At 51.1% G+C, this 24,556-nt stretch overlaps 1 protein-coding gene across 4 annotated transcripts in view; it reads right to left on the bottom strand.

Annotated features, from left to right (window-relative positions):
* Window positions 1–11,604: 11,604 nt before the first annotated feature.
* SAMD4A (sterile alpha motif domain containing 4A) overlaps window positions 11,605–24,556 on the bottom strand; it is a 196,206-nt gene continuing 183,254 nt past the window's right edge. For all 4 annotated transcript variants that reach the window (XM_045201852.2, XM_045201856.2, XM_045201855.2 and 1 more), the window contains 3 exons: window positions 24,200–24,326; window positions 17,141–17,224; window positions 11,605–11,813 (listed from right to left, as the gene is read on the bottom strand). In XM_045201852.2, the coding sequence (XP_045057787.2) occupies window positions 11,785–11,813; window positions 17,141–17,224; window positions 24,200–24,326 (240 nt within the window). In that variant the 3' untranslated portion in view covers window positions 11,605–11,784. The remainder of the gene's footprint in view (window positions 11,814–17,140; window positions 17,225–24,199; window positions 24,327–24,556) is intronic.

Genomic DNA, 24,556 nt, shown 5'->3' with positions numbered 1-24,556 from the left:
ATCTGGGCACAGACAGGGTAGGGTTGCACTTCCCAGCTCCCTTTGAAGTTAGATGTGGCCCCGCGACTTGCTTGGGCCAATGACGTGTGAGCTCTCTTGTGGAGGAGGCCATATCCTTCTTCTTTTCTACAATTACAAGTTGGTAGCAGCTGTGCCAGCCTGGGCCCCAGTGCTCCGTATGCAGCAGACACCCTAGCTGGCCTGTGCTGGACGTGCAGCCCAGGGAGAAAAAGTCCTTGTGATTTTAAGCCAGTGACATGTTGAGGGTATCTCCCAATGCAGCACAGTCTAACTTATGCCGACAGACACGTGCATGATCAGGTTGACGAACTCTGGCTAGCAGATCACTCAGCTAATAAGGTGTTAGGCATACCAAGCAACACAGTTCATTAACCTAATCAAGTACACAATTTCCAAAATGGAAGTCTCTGTGGTAGGCGTTGCAAGCACCATTGCAAGCCAGCAGGGGGAGACATTTGGGAAGTGGCACTGAGCCTGCTGCAACCCCATTGCTTATTCGTCCTGGCTTAGAGGAACCCCGGGAGGTAGGGCACCCAAGAACTGTGACGAGCCAGGTGCTTGTCGTTCATTCTCTAATGAGTTGATGGAAACAGCTGCTTTTTACCCTCATCTCTCAAAGAGGTGGAAGCACATCCCATCAGAAACCTCAAGAAGAGGAGAAGCAGGTCACCTTAATGTGTGGTTCTCATAGTTGGATGCACATTAGAATCACCTGGGAGCTTAAAACGCCTCCTGCCAGGCCACATCCCAGACCAGCCGGGTCAGTCTCTTGGGGTGGGGCAGCATCTGCAGCTTGTAAATCACCGCACATGCTCAGTGTGCAGCCAGGCTGAGAACCACAGCTATGAGGGCTCCATTGGGGACATATTTTAGCCAACGTGGTCAGAAAAATCCTTTTTTGTAGAATTCTGCCTGCCTGCGTGTAACCTCATTTCTCAGGCTGCAACAGATGTTGGAAAGAAAAGGCCTGGAGACTCACCACAGTCTCCTTAGTGCAAGTGCTCGTATGGGGCTCTCAGAGCCTAGGTCAGCCTGCCACGGTCCCCTCCTAGCAGGATTTTGGGGGTGACAGACTTGGATGTGAGCCCTGCCCTGCCCCTCCCTGTAACAGTTGCTTGATATCTGTGAGCCTCAGTTTCCCCACCTGCAAAGTAGGGATAATTTTAATTGCTTAACAGTTAAAGCAATTAAAGCAATTGCTTAATTGCTTAACTAACCTCACTTGCTTAATACAATAGCCTCTGCATCACGGCAATTCATTGTATCTCCCAGGTGATATGTGTTGAATGATGATACAGGTCAAGAAACATAATAAATATCATCTGCTGCCCCTACCCCCAGCCCACTCCTTCCCTGTGACTAGGACCCCAGCTCCCCTGGGAGGCATACTGTACTCTCCAGCCTCTCCTTCACTCCCCGCGTCCAATCCAGCATTAATCACGACACTGCTGCTCCCTGGTCCTACTGTCACGCCCTCGAGCCTGTGGATTGTCTGGACTAACACAGTAGCCCTGACGGGTCTCCCTAGCTCCACTTTGCCTCGCCTCTAATCCATTCCACAATATGAAGACAGAGTGATCTTTCTAAAATACAAATCTCCCTACCAGATATTAAAGCAAATTTTAAAGTTATAATAATTAAAAGAGTGGCTGGTGCACAAATAGACAAACATGTCATTGGAAGGAAAAGTAGGTAGTCCAGTAATAAACCTAAATATATGGAGGAAGCTGGTATATTACGGAAGCGACATTTCGAATCAGTGGAGGAAAGAGATTTCTCAATTAATAGCATAGGGACAACTGGGTAGCCATCTTGCATAGAAGTAAAATTGCATCCATACCTCGGACTTTACACAAGGAATGTTTCAAAGACATAAAGGTAAAGAAGCGAATCCATTAAAGTACTAGAAAAAAACCTAGTGTATGTCAAAGTGAAGAGGGCCTTTTAAAATAGGATTCAAAATCCAGACGCCCAAAAAGAAAAGATCAAGAAATTTAACTACGTTAAAAAAAATCCTCCATGGCAAGCAACTATTACCATAGGCGAAATCAAAAGACAGACTGGAATAAAATATTTGTAACTCACGTCACCGAACAAGAGTTAATTTTCACAACATACAGAGAGCTTCTATAAATTATCAGAAAAAGACCAACAGTCCAGTAGTGACATGGACAGAGTTCAAAGGACATTGTCAATGTCTATTAAGCCTAAAAAATGTGCTCGACCTCACTCCAATAAGGGAAATCAAATGAAAAGGACATGTATGTGTTTTCAATTATTAGATTGAAAAATATTTAAAGTCCTGGCCAGGTGGTTCAGTGGGTTAGAGCGCTATCCTGAGATGCCGAGGTTGTGGGTTTGATCCCTGGTCGGGGCACATACAAGAATCAACCGATGAATACAATCACAGTTTCTCTCTCCCCCTCCTTTCTCTCCAAACTCAAGGTTTTAAATTAAAAAATGTAAAAAGAAGAAAAACATTAAAAAAATTGTGGTATAGGAATTGCTGAGAGTGTAGGGAATAAACATTGCTGCTGGGAGCATAAATCTATGGAAGGTGATGGGAAAATTTGGCAAAATGACAAGCAATACCTGTGACGGTTAGTTTCCTTTGTCGACTCGCCAAGGCTAAGTGCCCAGTTTTTTAGCCAAACACTAACCTAGGTGTTGCTGTGAAGGTATTTGGTGCACGTGGTTAACATTTACAGTCCAGGGACAAGGAGTAGAGAGCACCCTTGGTGATGTAGGTGGGCCATGCCCAATCAGTTGAAGGGCATAAGAAGAAAAAATCCAGGTTTCTGGGCAGAAAGGAGAAATTCTGCCTCAAGACTTAAGCATCAACTTCTGCCTGAGCTTCCAGTCTGCTGGCCGGTCCTACGGATTTCAGACTAGCCAGCCCCCACAATAGAAGAATCTCTTAAAATATCTCTCTCGCTCATGAACAGGAGTGGGCAAACGTAGGTTTACAGTCATGAGTATGTGAAACTAGACCACAAGGATATAAAAATAACGAAGGTCAGCAATGTAAGCACTTATGAGATCCTACCCAAGTGCCCTGAGCTGTTGTGACATTCTTTTGAGTTGATGACGCTATTATAATAATCATTACCTGCATGTCTTTCTCGTGCAAAGAACTGTGAACGTACTCTTGCCTCCTCCTGCATGTGGACATTTAGTGGTGTTTCTCTGGAGAACACTGATTGTATACTACCTTTAATCCAGCAATCCCGCTGTCCTGCTGTGGGCACCCTTGCCCACGTGTGAAGTGACCCATGGGCACCTGATTTCATCATGGCCTTGTCTGCAGTAGAGGGAGTGCAGGCAGCTTGGGGGAGGGGGCGGGTATCAGCAAAGGGCTGCTTAAGAAGTTCTGTTAGTCCACAGAGTGGAGCACCGCGTAGCCATCCAAAAGTACGGGGCAACAACAGGAAATGGTTTCCAAAGGTGATTTAAGTGAAAAAAGAAAAACACCACACAATGAAGGACAATATGCATACTATGGTCTTTTGTGGGTAAAAACACATCAGTGTTTGCAAATGCATAAAATATGTCTTGATGGGAACACCGGAAACTAACCCTGAAAGCTTCTAGAGGGGCACTGGGTGGCTGGGTCAAGGGACAGGGTAGACGTTTCACCCTGTGCCCTTCTGTTTCACAGAACAAAAACCCTCGCATCTGATCATATTGGTGGCGGGCCCGGGCAGCTATAGCCCTTCAGGTAGAGTCCTTTATGACCCTGTGGCTGCCTCTACCCATCCCTACCCCTGACCTCCACTACTCCCGTTCTTTGCATTCTCCATTCCAGATTTACAATTACTTACTCCACCTCCTCAAACTCACATGCTTTCTCAGGCCCCAAATCTGCAACGGCCCAGAGACCCTCTCCAAGAGCTCCTGCTTGTCCTCGGTGCTGCTCCCAATCTTCAGAGGGACCTGGGCACCTGGGTTCTGCTGGGGGAGGAGTGCAGCGGTCCCTCTTCTCTCTCCTGCCCTCCATGGACACTCTGACCCCTGGGCTCCTGTTGTTCAGGCTCAGAGACAGAAGGGGCCCCACCAGTGTATGTCCTGGGGTATCTCAGTTCTCTCAGGTGGACATATGGAAAGAGACCTCCTATAACCGGACTTCACCAACTGTTTCCAGAAGGAATGTGGTTGGCACAAGACGTCCTCTGTCTCAGACGTGGAGTGGATCGGCACCTGATCCTCGGGGACTCTGGTCGTATGAGGAAGACAGCGGCCTGAGGCTTTTCCAGGGAGGTGGTTGGATGTGAACACTTTAGAAGCACACCTGGATAAACACAGTGAACTGCGAGCGAATGAGAGCTTGGCATCTGTCTTAGGAGAGCAAAGTAGAGTAGGTTAGGAGAGGGAGAAGTCTGGACCCCAGGCACAGGAATGGAAGAAAGCGGGTAGGGTGTGTACTCTCTAACTTGGCAATGGAAGCAGGAAATGATGTGTCAAGCATGCATTTTATTTTTCTCATCCACAATTTGCTGTCTTTGTACAGATTCCATCTCAGATGAGTAACAGGGACATCAGTCAATGCCAAAAGGGACTCAGTCAGGTACACTGGTATGGGAAATCCACCTCGAGCCTTTTCCCAGCAAACATCAGGTCTGGGAGAGGCACAAGCGAACGCAAAGTGGTGAGGTCCAGTTGGACAGCCTTGATTTGGGGGGTCTGTAGGCTCATCTGGCTTCATTTGCAGCCTGTTAGAATTTTATGGCACGGAAAACGGGAAGTCTCTCCCGAGGACATTGGTGCAAACAGGGACACCCTGTCCTGCTTGTGGTCCCCACAGCCGGGTTTAACCGGAACTTCTCGGCCGCCTCGAGTTCCAGCGGGTCTGGTGGGGCCATTTCGCTCACCAAAGCTCTGATTTTGTTTCTCCTGGATTGGACTTAAAAAAATAATAAACCTCAAAAAACTGTGGAACACACTATTTAAAAACATGCACTCTGAGTCAAGCATAAACACAAAGCTGCCTTTTTATAAAGTCTGAGCTTTATAAGGTTGCCAAAATGTTTCTCCGTTGGTTTTCAAAATTGAAGTAGAAACCACTTAAGAGTGAAAAAAACATTCCATGGAGGAAATGCTCAGACATTGAATTCCCAGGCTGACATCACAGAGAACTCAGTGTCTGTGCCGCAGAGTCCCGGGGGCAAGGCCGTCCGCGGGAGCCGCCAGCCGGGGCGACGCCCCCCCGGGAGGACACCGGAGAGTCAGCGCTCCCGCGGTTAGTTCCGCAGCAGTGACCGAGGTGGCGGGCCCCAGGTGTGCCAGCTTCCCGGCCACCCGCTTTCCCGGCTTCACAGACTCGGGTCGCAAACGTGCACACGCGCGCACACTCACGGGGCGCGCTCCGCGCTCGGGGCCGCGCGACGGGCCCGGGCTGCTGCGGATCCGCTCGGCCGCTGCAGCGCCTGCAGACGCCAGGGTGGGCTCTGCCAGTCCCAGTGCCTTCTGGACCCGCCTCTTCCCTCCCTTCCGCTGGGCCCCTTCCTCGACTCTTCCCCTTCGGGTCTCGGACGTGGCGCGGGAGAAAGCGCCGGCCGCCGCGCCACCTTCGGGCGCCCCCGGGGCAGCGGCCGCTCTGCGGGGCGCTGCGGGCGCCGTGGGCCTGGGGCGGGGGGCGGACGTCGGCCTCTGCGCTCTCCTCCTCCCGCCGGAGGGCAACCTGCACCCGGGTTAGGGAGCTGGAGCCGCAGAGCGATTGGACAGGAGGATTTTGTCTGTCGAATCTGGGGGGCTTCTAATTTTCCTCGATAAAGGACGTGGGCGCTGCGGGTTGCCGACGAACAGCCCGGCCGCAGGCGGGACTCAGGTGGCTGGAGAAGCCCTGGGGGCCGGGGCAGCGGGAGCTGCTGCTGAGGGTCCAGGCCCGGCGTGCCCAGAGAAAGGGCGGCGTTGGAGGCCTGCGATGGGTGGCCGGGAGAGAGCGAATGGGGTGCTCGTGGCGCCAGCGGAGGGAGATCAGCGCTGGCGTTGCCCGGCGGCAGAGGGTCGCGGACAGAGTGTGGGCCAGCCCCCCGACCGCCCCGCCAAACTCTGGGGACACTAGGTCTTGGGCCAACTGGGAGTCGGGGCTACGAGGAGACGTAGTGGTTGTGGAAGGGACCCAGCCAAGGCGCTTTCACGAGTGTGGAGTCTCTTTTTCCTCACTGGGGCGAGAGCGTGAGTAGAGGGAACCTCCTGTGTCCCTTCGGGGCGCCTGGCTCAGCCCTACTGCGGCCTCTTCCCAGCCCACGTGCTGGACAGGTGTTAATCATCCCTCTTCCATGAATGGAATTCAGTCTCTTTTGGGGAGCAGGGGACTGTTAGGGCGAGTTTTAAAATCTTTGCTTTATGACTCAAGCCTCTTGCCCAGGATGAACATTCTGTTACAAAGCCCACTGGCAAAGAGGTACAGCGTTGCTGACAGGTCTCTGCCCAGCCCGGCTCCAGCCGGTGTGCGAGCCCGTTCTGCTCCCCCTCCTCTACTATCACAGCGCTCCCGTGTACCCTCACTCCACACATTTCCCTTGTACACCGTCCCCCCTTCCCTTTAGAAGACTCTGCGTCATGCACTGAGATAAAGCTCCCTTGGGTTATAGGAATTTTTTATGAAGAATTTTATCTAACATCTCAGCCTACAAGGCATTTCTTTGTGTTTCTAGGGACGACTCCGAATTTTCCGTGTCTCTTCCGCAGCTTGAGCCTGGGAAGAAGGGAGTGGCCACGAGTCACCATGTGGAGCTGAGGTCGGCTCAGGGAATTCTTGGGTTACTGGGTTTTGGTGGCAATAACTTCCATAGCCTGTTTTTTATTTTGCCTTTTTTTTTGATCAGAGGCTTAATTACATAAATCTTGAGTAAAAATAGGCCAAAAACCAAACCGAACTCAGGACTCAACAGAGGTTGAGTACCTTGTCCAACATCACACAGCCAGAGAATGCTGAAGCCAAAGTTCAGACCCAGGTTAGCCTCTCTAGCCATACACTGCACCGACATTACTCAGAATTTATGTTAATACGCGTTGTATACATCATACTGGGATCAGAAGTTTTAAAATGAGATTCACACTACGTGTAGTTCAAACCCCAAGGCTGCGAGGACGTTGCTGTGTCTTTATGCCACAGTTAAGGGTGAAAAAGGTATCCAAGGCATGCGGGTGAAGAGCCAGTTATAAACAGTGTCATATGCAGAGTTAGAGTTTACATTCACGCACGTGCCTACTCTGGGCACAGATCAAACTGTATACATTTTTATACCTCTCTCCCTACCTTTTTGTTAAAAAAAGGAAAAAGGCAGCTCATAGTTGAAGACATATTTTGTGTAGAATGGTCAGGTGGGAAAAACTTACGGAGATGTCATGCTCGTTCCTCCTTGCTGGCTTATTTCTAAGGTTCAGTTCTTGTTTTCTAATTGATCACATTGACAAAAAGAAAAAAAAAGACACACACACACCAGTGTTACAAAACCTTGTATTAATCATTTCCCTTCACTTTCAATATAACGTTGATATGAAATATAGCCATGATTCTTAGTTACATGGGAGGAAATGAGTAATAAATACATTGTAGCAAGTTTAAACCACAAGGGTGTTTCACTGGTAACAACATTTGAAAACTGTACACTTGCAAAGAACAGCATCTTCAAACATTAGTATATCTGTATATCAGTAAAGCTTTTACATGTAACAAACATGCTATTTCCATATATGACAAATTTAAAAAATATGCATTGCTTGGCAACATGAACTAGGCAAAAATAGTTCTTTGTTCACTAACTTTATACAGGTAAACAGGACGAAAGGCATGCATGTACAATAGGGATGCCTGCGCGGGGCATGCAACAGAAGAAAGCTTTTCAAAAGTCAGCTTACATTAGGCATAAATACATGAGGGTTATATATTAATAAGGGAGGAAGTCTTCTGTTTGACACTATTAACATTCCTGTTTTCTTCCTATTCCTCCCAGAGGAATAAACATTCACCTTTAAGTAAAGATAAAGGAATTACAAAAAAATAAAACTCACTTTGCAAACATCTCAGATGACTTGTAAAAAAAAAAATCAACATTAGTGTTATCACAGCCCCATGTGCAAATTACCCTTCTGCAGGCCCTCCTTGTAACAGGCACACCCGAGCGCCTCGCCAGGCTGCTGTCAGCACCCATGCCAGAGCGGCCTGCCGTGGACCTCCCCAGAAGGGCCAGCAAAACCTGGGCCTGCTTTTCCTCCCCTCACTGACCTTCTGGTTGCATGCCTCTGCATTCAGCCCAGCTCAGCCCAGGCTCTGGGTGAGATCCTACTCCTAGCTGGGAGTGCGCACTTACAAAACTTGCCCCGGCAGTAGCTATAAGAGGTGCAGAAGAACAAACGACCCAGAGAAGGCTCCCATTCCATAAAAGGCAACCAATGACACCTCAAAAGAAAACCTCGTTTCCCTCAGTGTCTCTTCAAATGAATGGGAGGTGGGGGCCCAGCTGGCGCCAACCCTCAGCACCAAAACGGGCCCATCAGTGCCCGAGAGCTGAGAGCTCGGTGCAAACAGCCGCCTTCCCCAGGCCGACCCAGCAATGTCTGTTTTGCTTGCTGGTCCTCAGTTTAAAAGTGAAAGTCAAAAAGCATGTGGAAAAAAAATATCAGCAGCAATGTTTCATTTCTTGTACACGGTTCATGTGTATCTTCCTATTGTTTCTGGTAAGAAACCACTATGAATAAAAAGCACCAATAAAACATCATACATGATAACAGTATCATAGAACGTCGCTGTCCCTGGGACAGCGTGGAGATGCCAAGTACACACTGCTTAAATTAGAACAAGGAGAGAGACGTAGAGTGAAAGAGAGTTTACTCTGATATTTTTAATGTTTACAATTAATATAAAACAGTTGCATTGGGGGGGCCCATGGGTAAATACAAAAAAAGGCACTGCTGCGTTATTACTAAATATCCAACCTCACAGCCTCATGCATGCAACTGTTTGATTCTTTTATAAATAAAGTTATTTTGCTTTAGGATTTTTAAATTGAGCTGTATACCTGCAGTCAACACAGGACTCAAAAGAAGGTGGGGACAAGCTCCTAAAATTGATCAAAACACCCAACTTAAAAAAAAAATGAAACCACTAAGAGCAAAACACAACTAAGTAGATAAATCTATACACGGTCAATGAAAAATAAGCTTTTCTTTTCTTAAAAAATGAATTATGTTGTTATTAATAACAGACTTTATCATGGTTACCAGCCATAGCAAGTTAATAAGTAACATATCCAAAATAATATCTCTAATAATCGGATAACCATTGTTTCTATATTCAGTGAAGGAATAAATAGAAATTCAGATTTGCAAATATTTTAAGGTCTTTCTTTTAAAGGGTTCATGCTAATGCGATTGTGTGCACAGTCAGCCTTCTGAACAACTGCTGTCTATGGATATTTGGGTTTTGCAGCAGATCGAATGCTTCCGCATTCCCCCACGCGGTGTGTACCATTGTCTTTCTCCTCTTTATCTTTCTTAGCATCTGAAAACCACTTTCTCGGACCCTCTGGTCTTACCTTTGGCCTTCAACATTTTTGGCCTATTTGTTCCTGCCTTATGTGTGGTCGTCCATCCCAACACATTCCCCCCGGTAACACTAAGCTTACTTAGAAAAGGGACGTGGAGGATGAATGTTAATGGCACTTGGTTAAAAAAAAAATCAACTAAAGAAATGCTGCCTCTTTCTGCACGTGGATTTGCATCTTTAGAGTGTAGCCACCCGAGGAGACCTTTTTTTTTAATGTAATGTACAATTTTGTAGGTTTGAGCCTTCTTTTGCTAGCTGAAGGCTCTCTACGGTTAACATGCCCTCACCCTTCCAGACCTTAAAGGGATTTTAAAAGCCTTATTACAACATCCAAGGCCATTCAAGGCCATGTTGGGTACACATTTTTAATCTTGAAGGTTAAAGGAAGTTGTTTGGATTTCATTAAGGCCTTTTAAATCTATATTTACTTCATTAACTGTCTTTAAAAGAAATAACCATAAGCAAGTGCAGTGATTTTCATGGTGTGATCTGTTCTTTTTTGACCCTGACTTCTCTTAAAAAAAAAAAGGCACCAGATTCACCCATTTAATAAACAGGCCTCATACCGTCTCCCTGATCTCACCTCCGGGGGAGCACCGGCGTCAGCTTCCACACAACCCAACTTCCTAGTGCACAGCACAGCCCCCTTTGGTTCCCTCCAGCACCCGCCCTCCTGTCCATCTCCACAATGGAGTCCTTCGGCCCTGAAGACACAGAGCTACTCCTTTGTGGTAGCAAGTGTGTTAGTCCCTCTCACCGTGCGAAGACTGGCTTTATCTCCCTTCCGTGTGGAGGGCTAGGTCAGCCGACTACACGGCAAACCCCGATGGACGCCCTGTGAACAGAAGCGTCGTGTCCACTGTGCAGGTGACCTTTCCCACACCTTTCACTGCCCACCTGGGACGGTGGGGCCGGCCGGGGCCGGACACTTCACCTCAGCGCCCTCTGCTACTTGCAGACTGACCATTTCTACACTGCGGCTGGGCCCTGCTCTCCTCCTCCTCCTCAGTGGAGAACCAGCGAAGAGGACAGAGCCCTCGGGCTCAGGGTCCTGGGAGGAACACACATCAGCGGCCTTTCGAGCTCATTATCTGGGTATTAAGGCCTCTCGCAAGGAAAAAAAAGTCCATCCTTGCCTTTCCTCCTCCAGTGGAACTCGAATCACCTGTGTGTGTGTGTAAATGGCGGGGATGAAACCCCAGGGCAGGGTGGGGAGAGGTCTCTGGGTGAGAAGCAAACCCGGCGCAGAAAGGGGCTGCAGAATTCTTTCAGAACCTCCGGGTGACCTGCAAACCCGGCCGGATCACGTGGTGCCGTCCTCCCGGCGCCCGTCCGAGCGCTCCGCCCCTTCCAGCCACATCCTTGACCTTCAGACCCACCTACACACTGCCCCACCCGCCGGTGAGAGCGGGACCACTCCGGCTGACCCGCCTGCAGCCGTCTTCCTGAGGAGCAGGGCTGGGCAGCCGTTGTAAAAGACAACCCTGCTGCTAGTATAAAAATAGAGGGAAAATGAACCCTATCAACAAACCCTTTACAAAAACCATAGTATGAAGAGAGGTTCTATCCAAACTCTTTACACATTATGTACCCTTTAAAACAGTTATGTAAACAATACACAAATCCAAGTTTATCTGAAATTTTGTTGGAGGGGCTCTCTCCCTTCTTGCCCCCATTGCCACGTAGCCCTGTCCTGTGGCTCGATTCTAAGCAGGGGCCTCAGGGGAACCCAGTGGGGGGGGGCACGAAGCTCGAGCCACCATCTTGCTTTGGTCACACGTATCCATGTCTTCCTCCAAGGTCCAGACTATGACGGCAGGTGCTGCGAGAGGCTCTCCGGGTGGGACCTCTGCCTCCCTCCTGTGTCTCTTATCTCTTTCATGGTGGCTCTTTTTTTCTCCCTTTCCATCCCGAAGCCATTTGCACTGCCTCCACCCCCCCGCCCCACCCCAGTCCCATCTTTTCCTAGAGACCCCTCCCACCCCACACACCAAGCCATCCCATGACAGAAACAAATGACAGAATAACCAATCCCAGGTCTACTGATATGTTTACAAGGATGACCTACGCTCTCACAAAATCAAAATGGGCGAGGGACCAGGGGAAAAAAGGCTGCAAAGTATCTTGGAGGATTCTGTGCAACCTGAAGATGGCTGACACTGGACCCGCAGCAGTCGATTTCACGGCCAGCGCGGTCACTCTCATCCTCGGCTTTAGATTGTGGAGGTCCGGTCAACCCCGTCTGGAGAGGAAGCACACGATGGGCCCCGGTGAGCAAAGTGGTTCCGTACATGCCCCCTCCTCGTCCCACACCATGCGTGCTGGGCCTCCCAGTCTCTGAGGACAGACAAGGCCTGCGTTCGTTCATTCACACACCCACCCACTCCACATCGGGGAAACAGCTGTTTTGCCAGTAACCACACTGAGCTGGGAGCCAAGACGTAAAGCACTGGTCCTTGCCCTCTAGGTGCTCACGTCCTAGTCAGAATGCAGACGTGTGAACCACCACGATGTATGAGTGGTAGCTGCCACAACAGACTATGTGCCAGGCACAGCGGGAACAGGGAAGAGAGAGTGTTGAAGTCACCCTTGGATATCAGGGACAGTTTCCCAGGGATAGAAAATGACTTGTGTAGATGGTGCTGTAGAGGAGAGGCGGCAGGAGCAACTGAAGGTGGAGTGCACACACAGCTCATGGATAGGTGGGAAGTTGGTTACCACATGGTGGGGCTGCGGGCAGGTTGGAGGTTTGGGGTGAAGGACAGGGGAACGGAGGAGCGGCAGGAGATGAAGCCAGAGAGTCGGGCGGGAGCTGCAATAGACATGCAGGTGGACCTGGCTGACTCGCATGTCTTTCTTTGGGAGCGTCTCCCTCCTGGCCTGAAGCTCTGCTGAATGACTGGGAATGGGGTGGTCACAGCTGGGCAGACCTGGGGGTGCATCTGACCCAAACTGATCCAGATTCTCTGTCTCAAAAATCTGATCGGGGCAGATACACCACAGTGGTGGGCACCAGGAACTGAAAGATCCTGCGGAGGTGGGAGAGTGCGGAGGCCACCCGGGGGTGCTGAGGCTACGTTGCGGGGAGTCGGCGAAGCCGGGCTATGGAGAAAGTGGGGCATGTGTACGCCAGAGTTGAGAGGCCATGAGTGGGACTTACACTTGGGACACAGGACAGTGCCCAGACTCAGACCACCAGGGTCTTGTGTACTGTGAACAGGAGCTTGGACACCAGTGACTAGGGGATTATAGGTAGTGGAGTTACCAGATCTGATTTTAGGAGGGTTTTCCTGGCAAGGCTGGTGGCAAGAGGATCAGTTAAGAGACCCCTACAATGGCTTATGCTAGAGCTGATGAGGGCTTATCAGCGAGCAGAGAGAAGGGCGTGGATTAGCCATCACAGGAGGTAGCAAAGACTATGTTCAGGGACCACTGTGTGAAGGACACGGGGGGATGCAGGATGCCTGCTTGGTTTTGCTCATTTCCAAACGTCAGCCAGTGTGTCCCAGTCTAAGCCATGATGTCCCAAACCTGGTCTACCAGACGGAGCATCTAGATGCCTTGGGTAGAGCTCAGTGTGAGAGCGGAGCGGCAGCGTGCTGCAGGGATAGCTGGGGGACCCGAATGAAATGGAGGAACACTGAGACCTCCTCAGGGGCAGTGCCTGGCTGTGGCTCACCAGCAGGGATTTGGAGGAGAAAGGCTCCTTAATTTGAAATTCTGATTGTGATCATTGCAGGTTCCCATGCAGTTGTAAGACAGAGTACCGGGTTTCCCGTATGGCGACACCCTGCAGAACCTCAGTGTAGCATCACCCCCAACATGCTGACACCGACGTGCCTTAACCCACCTTGTTTAGATTCCCCAGTGTTATTTGTATTCATGTGTGCGCGCGTGTATAAAGTCCTCTACAAATTTTGGAGCGATTTTAATGAAGGGAAGCAAATGCCCCCTAAGGTCATCTGTGGTATCAGACCACCAATCCTAGAGGCCCCCAGATGTGAACTGATAATCAACCACCTCCCCCCGCTGTGGGTGTCAACCTCTTGTGGTGGCCCTGAGGTTGAGACTGGTCATGGGAGAACAGCAGGTGTGTGCAGGTGTGCACACGCGCGCGTGTGGGGCAGGGCGTAGTGGTCACTCCCGCATCTACAGAAGTGCAGTGCACACTCTCGCCAGGGCTCACCGGCCCACTCATTACTGCTGACCCTTCACAGTTGTGGAAGTGGGGAGCTGGAAACCTGAGAACCTCAGCAAACCGAACCCCAGGCCACATTTTCACGGAGTCCCAACTGTAAACCTCATCTTCCAAAGGTGACGGTGTTCATCGGCAGGGAAATGACCAGAAAGGAAGCCCACACTCACCATTTACCGTTGTGCAAGGTGTGCACTGCACAACTCCAGGGGGTGCTGTTCACACGCAACCATCATACAGTCATTACAACAAATTTCAAATAAAAGAGCAGCACCTTGAGAAATTGGAGCCATTTTCTCACTTGTTCAAAGTCTCCGTGCTGCCACAGGGGGGCTGCAGGACCCGAGGAGGAGTGAGGAGAAAGATGAGGGGGAATGGCAAGGGGGTCACGTGAAGCATGAACCCCGGAACATCAGAGTGAACCGGGAGTTCCTCTTTATGGTACAGTTCACTACAGACTCCATTCTGTTTGGAGGAACCTTGCTTTCACATCTGTGAGTATTTCTGCCTGCGTAACCCCCTCCCGCCCATAGGAAGAAAACAATGCTCGGGGTTGGCACTGAGACTTCCAGAACGGCATGGGCCGCCAGTCAGGAACGAGCCCCACGGGGCCAGACTAAGCCTTAAAGACTCCCAAACCAAGATGGCAGAACCAACCCACACTCAGGGCTTCTCAGGGGTTCTGCTGGAGAGGCCAGGAGAGGGAAAAAAAGAGATGGAAAGGGAGTGCCAAAGAGAAAAGGGGCTTAAGACTGGCCCCAGCAGCGGGGCAGTCAGTGGAGGAGGCAGAGAGAGCAGATGTGTCAGCACAGAAAGATGGGCTCCCGAGGCCTGGGGCCCAAGGACCAGCCTCGTTAGAGTATGGGGTGGGGATGGGGTGTCCCGGGAATTTGGCCGCCCCTCCACTTCCCTGAGACACAAGCAGAGGGACCTCTTTCAGTCTGCTTGCCTCTCCCTAGTTATTCATTTTCCTGTAAAGTGACTTAATTCACTCGCATTCTGTCCACAGCAAGGTCATCTTCCCTGGCACCTGGAAGGGGTCGGCCAGCAGACAGTGCTGTCATCGAGGGCGGGCACAGCGCCGCCACCACCGCCTCTGTGCCCCACAGGGCCACCCTGAACTTAATTTGCATTCTCTGCTCAGGAAACTGCGTACAGGTTCCCCAACTGAGGATTACTGAGAAAAAACCATAGCAATAAAAAGGCTTAGGAGATTAATCCTATGAAAACATTAGCAAAAACACATCCATTCAGAAAGGTTTCCTGTAAAAAGAGAAGAATGGGCTAAAAAATGAAGTCTTTTGAAGAAAAGCTACCCTTTCATAAGGAGCATTTGGCATTCTTGCTACTAATGATGATAATGTTAGTATTTAGCCGTTTGATAAGAGCTTTCAACATGTCAATTATCTGAGAACTATCAAGTCCCAGGGGATCAGGCCGGTTCTCCCCGACTCAGAGGCAGGGAGAGTTCCCCACCGGGCCAGCCACTGTCAGCGGGGAGGCCGCTCAGGCTGTTGCCGTGGGCTGAGCTTGGCCTGCTGGCTCTGGGTCTAGGGGGCCTTCCCTTTCTGAAAAAAATTGAGATATAATTTGTGTACCACAAATGTCACCCTTTTAAAGTGTCCGGTTCAGTGATTTTCAGTATATTCACAGTCGTGCAACCGTCACCGCTAATTCCAGACTATTTTTATCACCCCCCCAAAGGAAATCTGGTACCCATCAGCAGCCACCCCCCACTTCCACCTCCCTCCAGCCTCTGATGACCATGAGTCTGCACTCTCTCTCTCTGTAGGTTTGCCTATTCTAGACATTTCATAAATTCACAAATGGAGTCATATGCTGTGTGGTCTTCTGTGGCCTGGCTCCTTGCACTTAGCGTGGCGCTTGCCAGGATCATCCAGCATGTATTAGCATGTCACTCCTTTTTAAGGCTGAACTGTATGGTTATACGCCATTTGGTTCATCCATCGTCATCTGCTGATGGGCCTTTGGGGGGCTTCTCATTACTCCTTAGGGGCTGTTGGTGTGCTGACCCCATCTGCTCAGTTAGCTGGAAAAGCGGTACCTCATCCTGGAGGTACCGAGGATGGACCTATGATGCCGTGAAGCGCCCAGGACCTGACTGGCTAAGGATGAGAGTGGTGTTTGCACATAGAGTTCCTGGAACCCCGGGGAGGTCACAGAAGGAGCTGTGCCCTGAGAGATGTGTTCAGCTAGCTCCCTCCGGTCCTGAGCCGAGACTTCCTCCAGGCTGCGGACAGCCTCGTACAGGCCTCTGCCCTGATCCAAGCAGAGCATTTTTATCTGCCTCGTATTTGGTTTCAGGCTACGGTTGTGTTTGCAGAGGCTAAAAATATAAAAATCCCTGGTCAGAAGGACAAAGCTCTCTGGAGCACTAGCTGATGGCGGCCTCTCCCCCTACCGCTGCCAGAGAGCGCACATTTTGGCTCCAGGTGTGCTGCGGGCCCATCTCCGGGGGTTGGGGGGAGCGGTGAGCGTGTCCAGACCGAGAGGGCTATTAGGAAGGGTCACAGGAGGCTTCCCTGGATCTCAGTGACTCAGAGCTGCCCTGGACACTGGCAGGAAGGAGTGGACATCTCTCCTCTGCCTGCCAAACACCTCCAGGTCTGGCTTCAGGTGCAGGCTGGTGAACGGCACCCATTTAGTACCAGGAGGGCATGGAAGGCCTCCTGGGGCTGTTGTGACAATGCAGGGTTTCAGGCCAAACAGATGGTGGGATGACCCTGCTGCTTCTGCTTCTAGGAGCTTTTCATGGAGCCACAGCCCTGCACACCACAGGCACATCCCACTAGATTGTCCCCGTCACACTGCAAAGGACACCTCAGGCTGCTTAGGGCCCCAGGCCTTGTGGAAGCCATTTGGAACAGAGATATAAAAACAACCAGGGATTCTGGTTTCACAAGTTCTGTTTTTAGAGCAAGTTGGGGTATGCTTGGACCAGACTAGGGGAATCTAGTGCTGAGAAGGAAGGACTCCAGTACTGTGGGGGATGTTCCCACTCAAAGCTGCGTCCTGTATCCTGGACTCCTCCAGCTCCCTGCATTTGGCTGGGACTGCGAATGTGGTGAGACTCCAGTGTGCATGGGGGGTGGCCCCTGGGGAAGAGGGACAGGCTCCGTCTTCAGGTCCCCTGGACTCACCTCCCAGGAAAGGAGGAGGAGCGGGGCATATGGGCCGCTGGGCATGGTGTGGCTTGATGACATTCCAATAGCCCCGAGACCTCTCTCTCCTTGTCTCCTGCCTCCCCCCTCCTTGCACTCTTCCCATCACCCCACACTACAGCCCCAGTGTGGACAGCAGGTGGCCAGCAGGTCCCCGAGGTGGGCAGTGACCTTGAGGAGGACAACACTCACCTCCCAGGGCGTGCTCGGTCATACTGAGGCACAAGGACTCCAGCCTGTTGTTGATGTCAGGTTCGGTCACGGGAAGCTGGAATTCTGCAGGGCACAAAGGGTTATGTTGGTGACAGAGATTCTAAGAACAAAGAGAAAGTTTGCACAGTGCCACCTGGGGTGAGGGTCGCTGCGCCTCCCTGGGAGGACTTGGGGGGACTGTCAGGGTAAGCACGGAGGGCAGGTTACACTCAGATTCAAGCAACCTCTGAGGTCAGACTCACAGAGTCCACTGTGAACATGGGTGGCTGGAAGAAAGCTGGTGACTAAAAATAGCTGGTTATAGTCATAGTCTGTCAGTCTCCTGCTCAGAACCGTCCGGCGCCTCCCCATCAAAGCCAACCCAACCCCTGCCATGGCCTGGTAGGCCCTACATGGTCTGGCTCCTTGGTAGCTCCTGCCCTTGTACAGCTCTCCCCTCCTTCCGTCCACCCCAGGCCCTCTTCTGCCCCAGGGCCTTTGCACGGCTGTTCCCTCTGTCCAGAATGTCGGGTCCTGGATGTATCCATAGCTCTCCCTCTTCCTGCCATGATGTCTCTGGGTCTACTGTCTCCTTAGAAAGGATTTTCTGTTCATTGTGTGTGAACAGATCTTTTCTGGCACCAACCCTTTCTTCTGCTTTATTTTACTTCATAGCTGTCACAACATCTGACATATGTATTTATTTGCTGCTTCCCCCAATTGAAAGTTTGCTTCATCGGAACAGGACTTGGCTCTGCTCCCTGTGCCTAGACCAAGACTGGCGCATTTCTGTTATGTTATGAGCAGCAGTAAACAGAAACCATAGCATGGGAAACGCTTGTTCTGAGTCCAAGACTCTACCAGTGCTCACTTCCCAAGTGGGACTTGGAGAGGTGGCGTGACCCATCCAGGTTAGCCAGCTGACATGGAGCAGGGCCCGGTGCTCTCCGTCAACTCTCCGCTTCAGGCTTGCTCCTTCACATCTCCACCAGGGGGCGCTCAGGGCCCAGGGCCAGGGATTACAAATGAGTTGGTGGTTTGGTGGGATAGGAAGTTGAAACCAATGGTTAAACCAAAGTATCTGTTTTCCTTGGTTAGCTGTACATTTATATATTCTTTGCAATCTGGGTTCCCCATTACCAGCTCATTCAGAGGCAGGTGTTGATTCTGTTATTTAAACTTCTCAAAGAGAAGGTTTGCAAAATGGATCAATATACGAAGCACTGGGGAGCAGATAGGGTTCTTTCAGACACAAGTTCCGGCACCAGTGTCTCTGAAGGCCGACTGTGCCGGATCACGGGACTGAGGCCAACTGGGCTTCCAGGGAAACCGAGAGGGAGAGTGTAAGGGACTCCCCACCCCAACTCACTGGTGGCTCTCAGGGTAGGGGAGGGGCAATTAGACAATCCAGAGGGAAGAGTATTTTAGTATTTTCATCCATTCATGTGAAAATCATATGCATGCAAAAATTAGCAGCCTTCAGGGTGTGAAATCTATAAAAGAGAAACACAATTTTATATATAGCCAGTTAGCAAATATGAAAAAAAAAACCCTCAGCAATTATAGCCATCCATATGCTCATTGTAAAATTTAGTTTACTCTCTAGCACTTCCCTTTAAACAAACACTGTGGAGAGATTTGGATAAATAAAGATGCTCGGCATTTGGAGAGAAGCGTTTCAGCTGCAGGATTTCTTGCCAACACGCAGCAAAATGCCATTTTCCAAGCCTGGGATTGTGTGTTCCAAAAGGGGGGCCGAGAAGTGCGGGGCTCTCCGTGCCAGGATCTCCAAACCTCAGTGGCTGCTCTTTTAGGCTGGAAGTTGGCGTGCTTGCTTTTTATCCTCCAGATCCTCCCTCTGGTGCGCCGGGGAGCCCACGGCCCCACCGCACAGAATGGCTCTGGAAACCCTAAGTCTTGGGAGGAACACATATGTTCATACTCCCGAGTTTCCTAATAGTGTGACTTTTTAATTGTGTATTTGATAAAAACAGATCTGTGGCATCCTGCACATACAAGATCTAGGGAGACCGGCTGGGCTGATAAAACAGCTTCCGTCTCAGGCTCGGAGCTCTCAGCTATGGGTGGCTTGGTGGGCAGAGCTCTCAAAACCCTAGAGGAGCGTTCGGGTGGCTCCTGCTCCACAGGCCCACAGGAACCCCGGGGCTCCTGCTATCCCCAAGGGCTCATCCTTCACAATTATCCTGGGCTCCCAGCTGTAATGGACCAGGCAGACATAGTTTCTAGCCTCTGTAAGGCAGAAAAGAAAGACTCTTTGAAACCAAGTCTTCTCTGCTATTGACCAAAGCAGGCCTGTTTCTTCAGCTCAGATGCCATCTCTGAGAACTAGGAATTCTTCCTCTCCCCGTCAGGTCATTCCAACATTTAGTGAGGCTCCCCAGCTCTAAGATGCCCAGGGCCTAGGCTGACTTGGGACTTTTTTGTGCTTTTGCAGAAGTCCCACAAGTATAGTGCCTAGTGCTTAGGCCCAGGGTCAAGAAGATTCTAGAAGGGAGTGGGGCCGCCCAACCTTAATGAAGTGCTGCTGCAGGGCCCACTGGGGTATGGGCGGCAGGTGGCTTTTCCTTGGCAGAAATGGGACATTCCTGCAGGGTTTTCTGTCTGCAGCACCTGAGGTGCAATTCTGCATCTCTTTCAAAGCATTGAAGCTGGGGCGGGAGGCCAATGTCTTTAGGATTTTAGAAAAAGAGACAGGTCGGGCATTTTAGGAAAAAACCTTTAGAATGCCACTTTGCCAATGACAGCTGAGGCCACTCTGCTGGATAACAGCAAGGCTTTGAAGGTCTGGTTAAGTGACAGGCAGGGTCACTGGAAGGAAATACGTCAGGGAAGACAGGCCGATAAGGAAGGGACAGAGGATGGGATGTGGGGCTTGGACTGATGGGCTGATGGGCAGGTAAGGAAGAAAGGGAGACAAACCCAGGAACCAAGAAGAAATGGGCAGGATGATAACAAAAGGCAAAGAGATCAGTGTGAGCAGCAAATGGCATCAGAGTGGCAGGTAAGCTGGTATTGACAGAGAGGTCACGGCAGGGGAAAGAGGAACAGAGTAACAAATGAGTCGCACCCCTGAATCTGTTATGGGGACTGGGGCTTTTCTCTGGGGGCCTCATTCCTAAAACTGCAGAAGCAAGTGCTGTGGAAATCCCCTGGGACCCACAGTATCACCACACAATGATGAGTAGAATATGGCACAAGACAATATTGTATCTTCTTGCCTCAAGTTGGTCTCTTTGAATTTGACTCTTGAATGCAGGGGGCACAGGCCCAGCTAGGTTCTTGGCTGTGATAGAATGGACTCATTTACCAACCTCCCTGAGCAGGGCCGTTTGCCTTGCTTATTAGAAGGCAGGGGACAAATATTTACTAGGTTCTTTATGTGGGTCCGGACTCCAGCCTCTGCCTCCGCATGGCAGCCCACGCCTTCCCTGCTCATGGACCCAGGGCTCTGATGCACTCTCCTTCTCCCACTCTTCCCAAAGGCAGTTCTCGGAAAGGAATTGGGAAAATCGCTCACAGGAAGGAGGACATGAAAGGTGACAGACCTAGGCATGCAGTGTTCTAATGGTGGAAGAATTCTAAGTATCAGCTTGTGCCTAGGGGAGGTGTGTTGTGAACAGGAATGTCACCCATGAAATGCTGTCGTGGAAGGTGCTGCCTGATCCACCTCACATGGCGGGGGTCCAGCCCCAAGGGTTCTTTGTGCGTGGTTTTGTGCAAGCAAGGAAATGAGATCCCCAGAATGGAGCCAGGTGAGGCGGGCAGCCCGCCCTCCCCCATGCTTTCCCTTGGACACCTGTTTGTGGCCCTTCTGCCTTTTCTCTCTCAGGCCCTCCAGGTGAGGAGGAGCCTCCAGCTTCCCAGTGTCGCTTCAGGGCTGGACCCGGAGGGTGGCTGAGTCAGGTCTGCAGGAACAGAACTGCTTCCAAGATAAGATATCATCCTGCAAGCAGTTTCCAAACTGGTTTTTCAGTTGGGAAAACACTCTGCCTCTTCGAGAAAGGTGACGACTCTCATGGGCTGGCACCACACTTGTCCTGAGCTCGAGTCACCTCCCGGGTGAGTCATCAGACCTTGTCTTCCTCACTTTTGAGGACAAGCCCCTGAGGCCTGCAAGAGGTAACAATCACCCATGGTTCTCCTGGCTCATCCCAGGAAAGATCTAGAACCTGTCCATTTGGGAATACAGTGAAAAACCACCCCTGACATGGCTTCCACTGGGCCACGGACGCTGCAGATCCAGGGAAGAGGGAAGCGTCTTGCAAACCGAGCAAGGCGACCGATCAGCTGACGCACAGCTCGGGCTGGGTCTAGCCCCCAGCCTTTGCTATAGTCTTTGGAGATATTTAAGGTCTTCCATCATCTTAATGGAATGATTTTAAGTTAACAGAACAAATAAAAGCTCCTTTAGAATGCACTGTAGTCTTCGAGGTTTGTGCAGAGGGTTTAAATGGATGCTTTGAAGATAGCCCATGGCCAGGAAGAAACTACTATGTCGACCTGAGACACAGTTCTCTGAGTACTTAATTTTGGGTTGTTCCCATGTCTCCATTCCTTTTTCTATTCATATTACTAATGCTGTGTACACAGGAAAGCCGCTTTCTGCCTTCCTGATTCCTGCCGCTCTGACATGATACTTCTGACAGCCCGTCCTACCCGGGCCACCACCCCTAGACGCCTGGAGCAGAAAGCCCATCTGCACAGGAGACCCAGTGGCTGGCTTGGCTCTGAGACCCTGTCTCTGGAGAGTGAGCCTTTGTCCGGGCCTGGCTGTGGCCACGACAGGGGCTGCCTGTGGAGGAAGAGGCCTCCTCGGGCAGAAGGAAGAGTTCTGACAGTGATTCGAGGTCTTGAAAACCAGCGTCTGATCTGCAAAGGCAGGAATGCACGTGGGCCCTGAGCAGAGGCTGGGAGAGCATCCCTGGGCCCATGGCAAGAACCTTCTGCAGCCTCTGCTCCTTTCAGTGAGGAATCCTGGTCACGGCTGCACCCTGCCTCGCCCTTCCTGACCAGGTCCCCAGAAGAGCCACATAGCCTGGGCAGAGTGTGCTGGGCGGGGTTTAGGAGTGGCCCCTGCTGAGCGCTCACCAATGCATTTGCAACTGGGAATACGGAGTGGCCCTGTCTGCGTGCCTTGGCCATTATTAGAAATGCTGTGGGTCATTAGGGTCAATTTTCCTTGTAAGCCCTTCTGTATCGTGTGATTCTTTAACTATGGGAGCAGGAGGCTTCACGGGGAAGAGGGTGGAAAGGATCTCCGGGGCGCAGTCACCCTGAGCACGAGCAGCGGCATTGCTGTGCACAACGGAGGCAGACAAAGGTGCACACGGAGGATCCGTGGCAATGGACCTAAACGGTCCTCCTCCCAGGAAAGGCCCAGCTCTTTCCAGGGGCCTGGTCTTCCCAGTTAAGCCAGGAACAGAGAGGAAGACTGAGGGCTTGGAAGAGAGCTGCAGGGAAGGAGAGAGAGGTTACAAACCATAGAGAAGTCTTTGTGTGTTTTGCGACTGGAGAGCGGTCAGCTATGCTGGGCTCCCGGGAGGCTATGAGGTAGTTGGGCTGCAGTCCCGGGACCGAGGTCAGGGTGGGATAGTCATTCAAGGCCCCAGACCTCCTCATGCCCAGGACGCCTTCAAGTCATGTCCAGATTCTCTGTTATTGGGAATGGATTATACATGATTCTGCATGATAACAGAGGCTGGGACTAAATAACCCAGAGAGAAGGCATTTACCACCCTTGAATTTTATCAAGTACTTCTGCCTGGCAAGAAAAATTGCTACACGTATCAAAATGGAGAAATGAAGCTTTAAAACAAAAGTGGGCAAATACAAAGAGTTCTAGAAGTCGAGAAGCAACTTTAAACAAGCATCTGGGCCATGTGGACGCCCCTTCCTTTCCCGACACACCTTATCCCATGGCAGCTCCACCCCGCCGGCACCTTCCTGCTCTTCCTTATCGGTGCCCCCCACCCCCACCCCCTCATCCTGCCTCCCCTTCATTCCTGCAGGCACACCCTTGCCTGACCCCCTGCCCAAAGACTTCCATAGAGTCCCCACTGAGAGTGGCCAGGCTTTGAGCTCCCTGGCCTTGGATCTAGAGTCCCCACCAATGGGCACCATCTTTCCAGCTGCCTTGGTCGACCTGCTGCTACTTCAGCTCCGCACCCCTGCAGTCGCGCTCCCTTGTTCTTTCCGCCCGCAGTGCCACCCTCCTCTTTCCACCTCTTCACCTCTGTCCTCTGCAGCTCAGCTCCAATTCCAAGAAGCTTCCTCACCCAGCCAAGTCCAGTGACATTTCCCTCCTTAAGCTCCTATAGGACTTATTACACCGAGCGCGCCTGCGGCCCAGGGTGGGCATTTCCCACAGGGGCACACGTCCGGTTTGCCTGCCTACAGGGCTGTCTAGGTAGGTGCAGTGACTGTTTGTGTGGCTGCGTGTTATTCCTCGAGTCTAAGAGGTCACTGTCTGCATAGAGAAAGGGTGCAAGTGCTTGTTGGCTGTACGTAGTCCTGGCTACCCTGTTTCAGGGGGCACTGTGAGAGGTGAAACGGGCTTGACTTGTACCACGTTGCTGTTTGACCACAGAAAGGAAAGATGGCTGGCCCCACAGTGTGTTTGCAAGGCGCTCCCAAACCAGGGAGGGCCCCTTAGCATCAACATGGTCAAGTCTTCTCTCTGTCTTACTCTCTACACTGCCTGTCCTGACAACACACAGAACTCCTCCCATCTCCCCCAGAAGCCCTCCAGTGGTATCTCTGGTTTAATCAACCTAGAGGTATGACTACTATCAAAACTACACCCATCAGATTGCAATGACGCTGGGGCTCCTTGTGCTGGCACCCAGCCAAGCAGCCTCTGTTCATGCCAGCAAGGCACAGTTTAAAAAAGGAAAGGCTGCTATAAGCTCATAAGAATGCACGGTGACAGTCAAGGCTGAGCACTTTCCAGCTGAGTTCACCAGGGCATCTATTTTGGCGTCCTGGCCTCCTCTCTGCGTCAGGGGAGAGAAGAGCGAGAGATCAAGCTCCGGGCCCCACCTGGCTGCTGGAACATCAGCATGTTCTGGGGAGAAGTGTGCACAGGCAGCGAGCGGGTCCTCTGGACTGAGCTGTGGGTGCGGCTTGGCATGCTGTTGCTGCCCCCGGGGTTGGCAAACCAGAGGTTCTGGTGAGAAGCACAAAAGGGGAACCGTTAGTCCAGATACCTTGGGGTGGGGGAGAGTGGGGGTGGGGAGCAGGGCCCCAACCAGAATTCAGGAGACAAATACCCCGGGGAGAATCCTCTGCTAACTTCTGGAAAAGGGCTTGCTTGCAGGCCAGCGTTGCCCATCTGCTTATTTATAGAGAGGGAACTTAGATTCCGTTCATTTTATTCTCACACCCTGCCCCCAATCC

The sequence above is a fragment of the Desmodus rotundus genome, chromosome 7 (assembly GCF_022682495.2).
Source record: "Desmodus rotundus isolate HL8 chromosome 7, HLdesRot8A.1, whole genome shotgun sequence".
Lineage (NCBI taxonomy): Eukaryota > Metazoa > Chordata > Mammalia > Chiroptera > Phyllostomidae > Desmodus > Desmodus rotundus.
The sequence above is the reverse complement of the archived record's forward strand: the minus strand, read 5'-3'. Positions and strand labels throughout refer to the sequence as shown.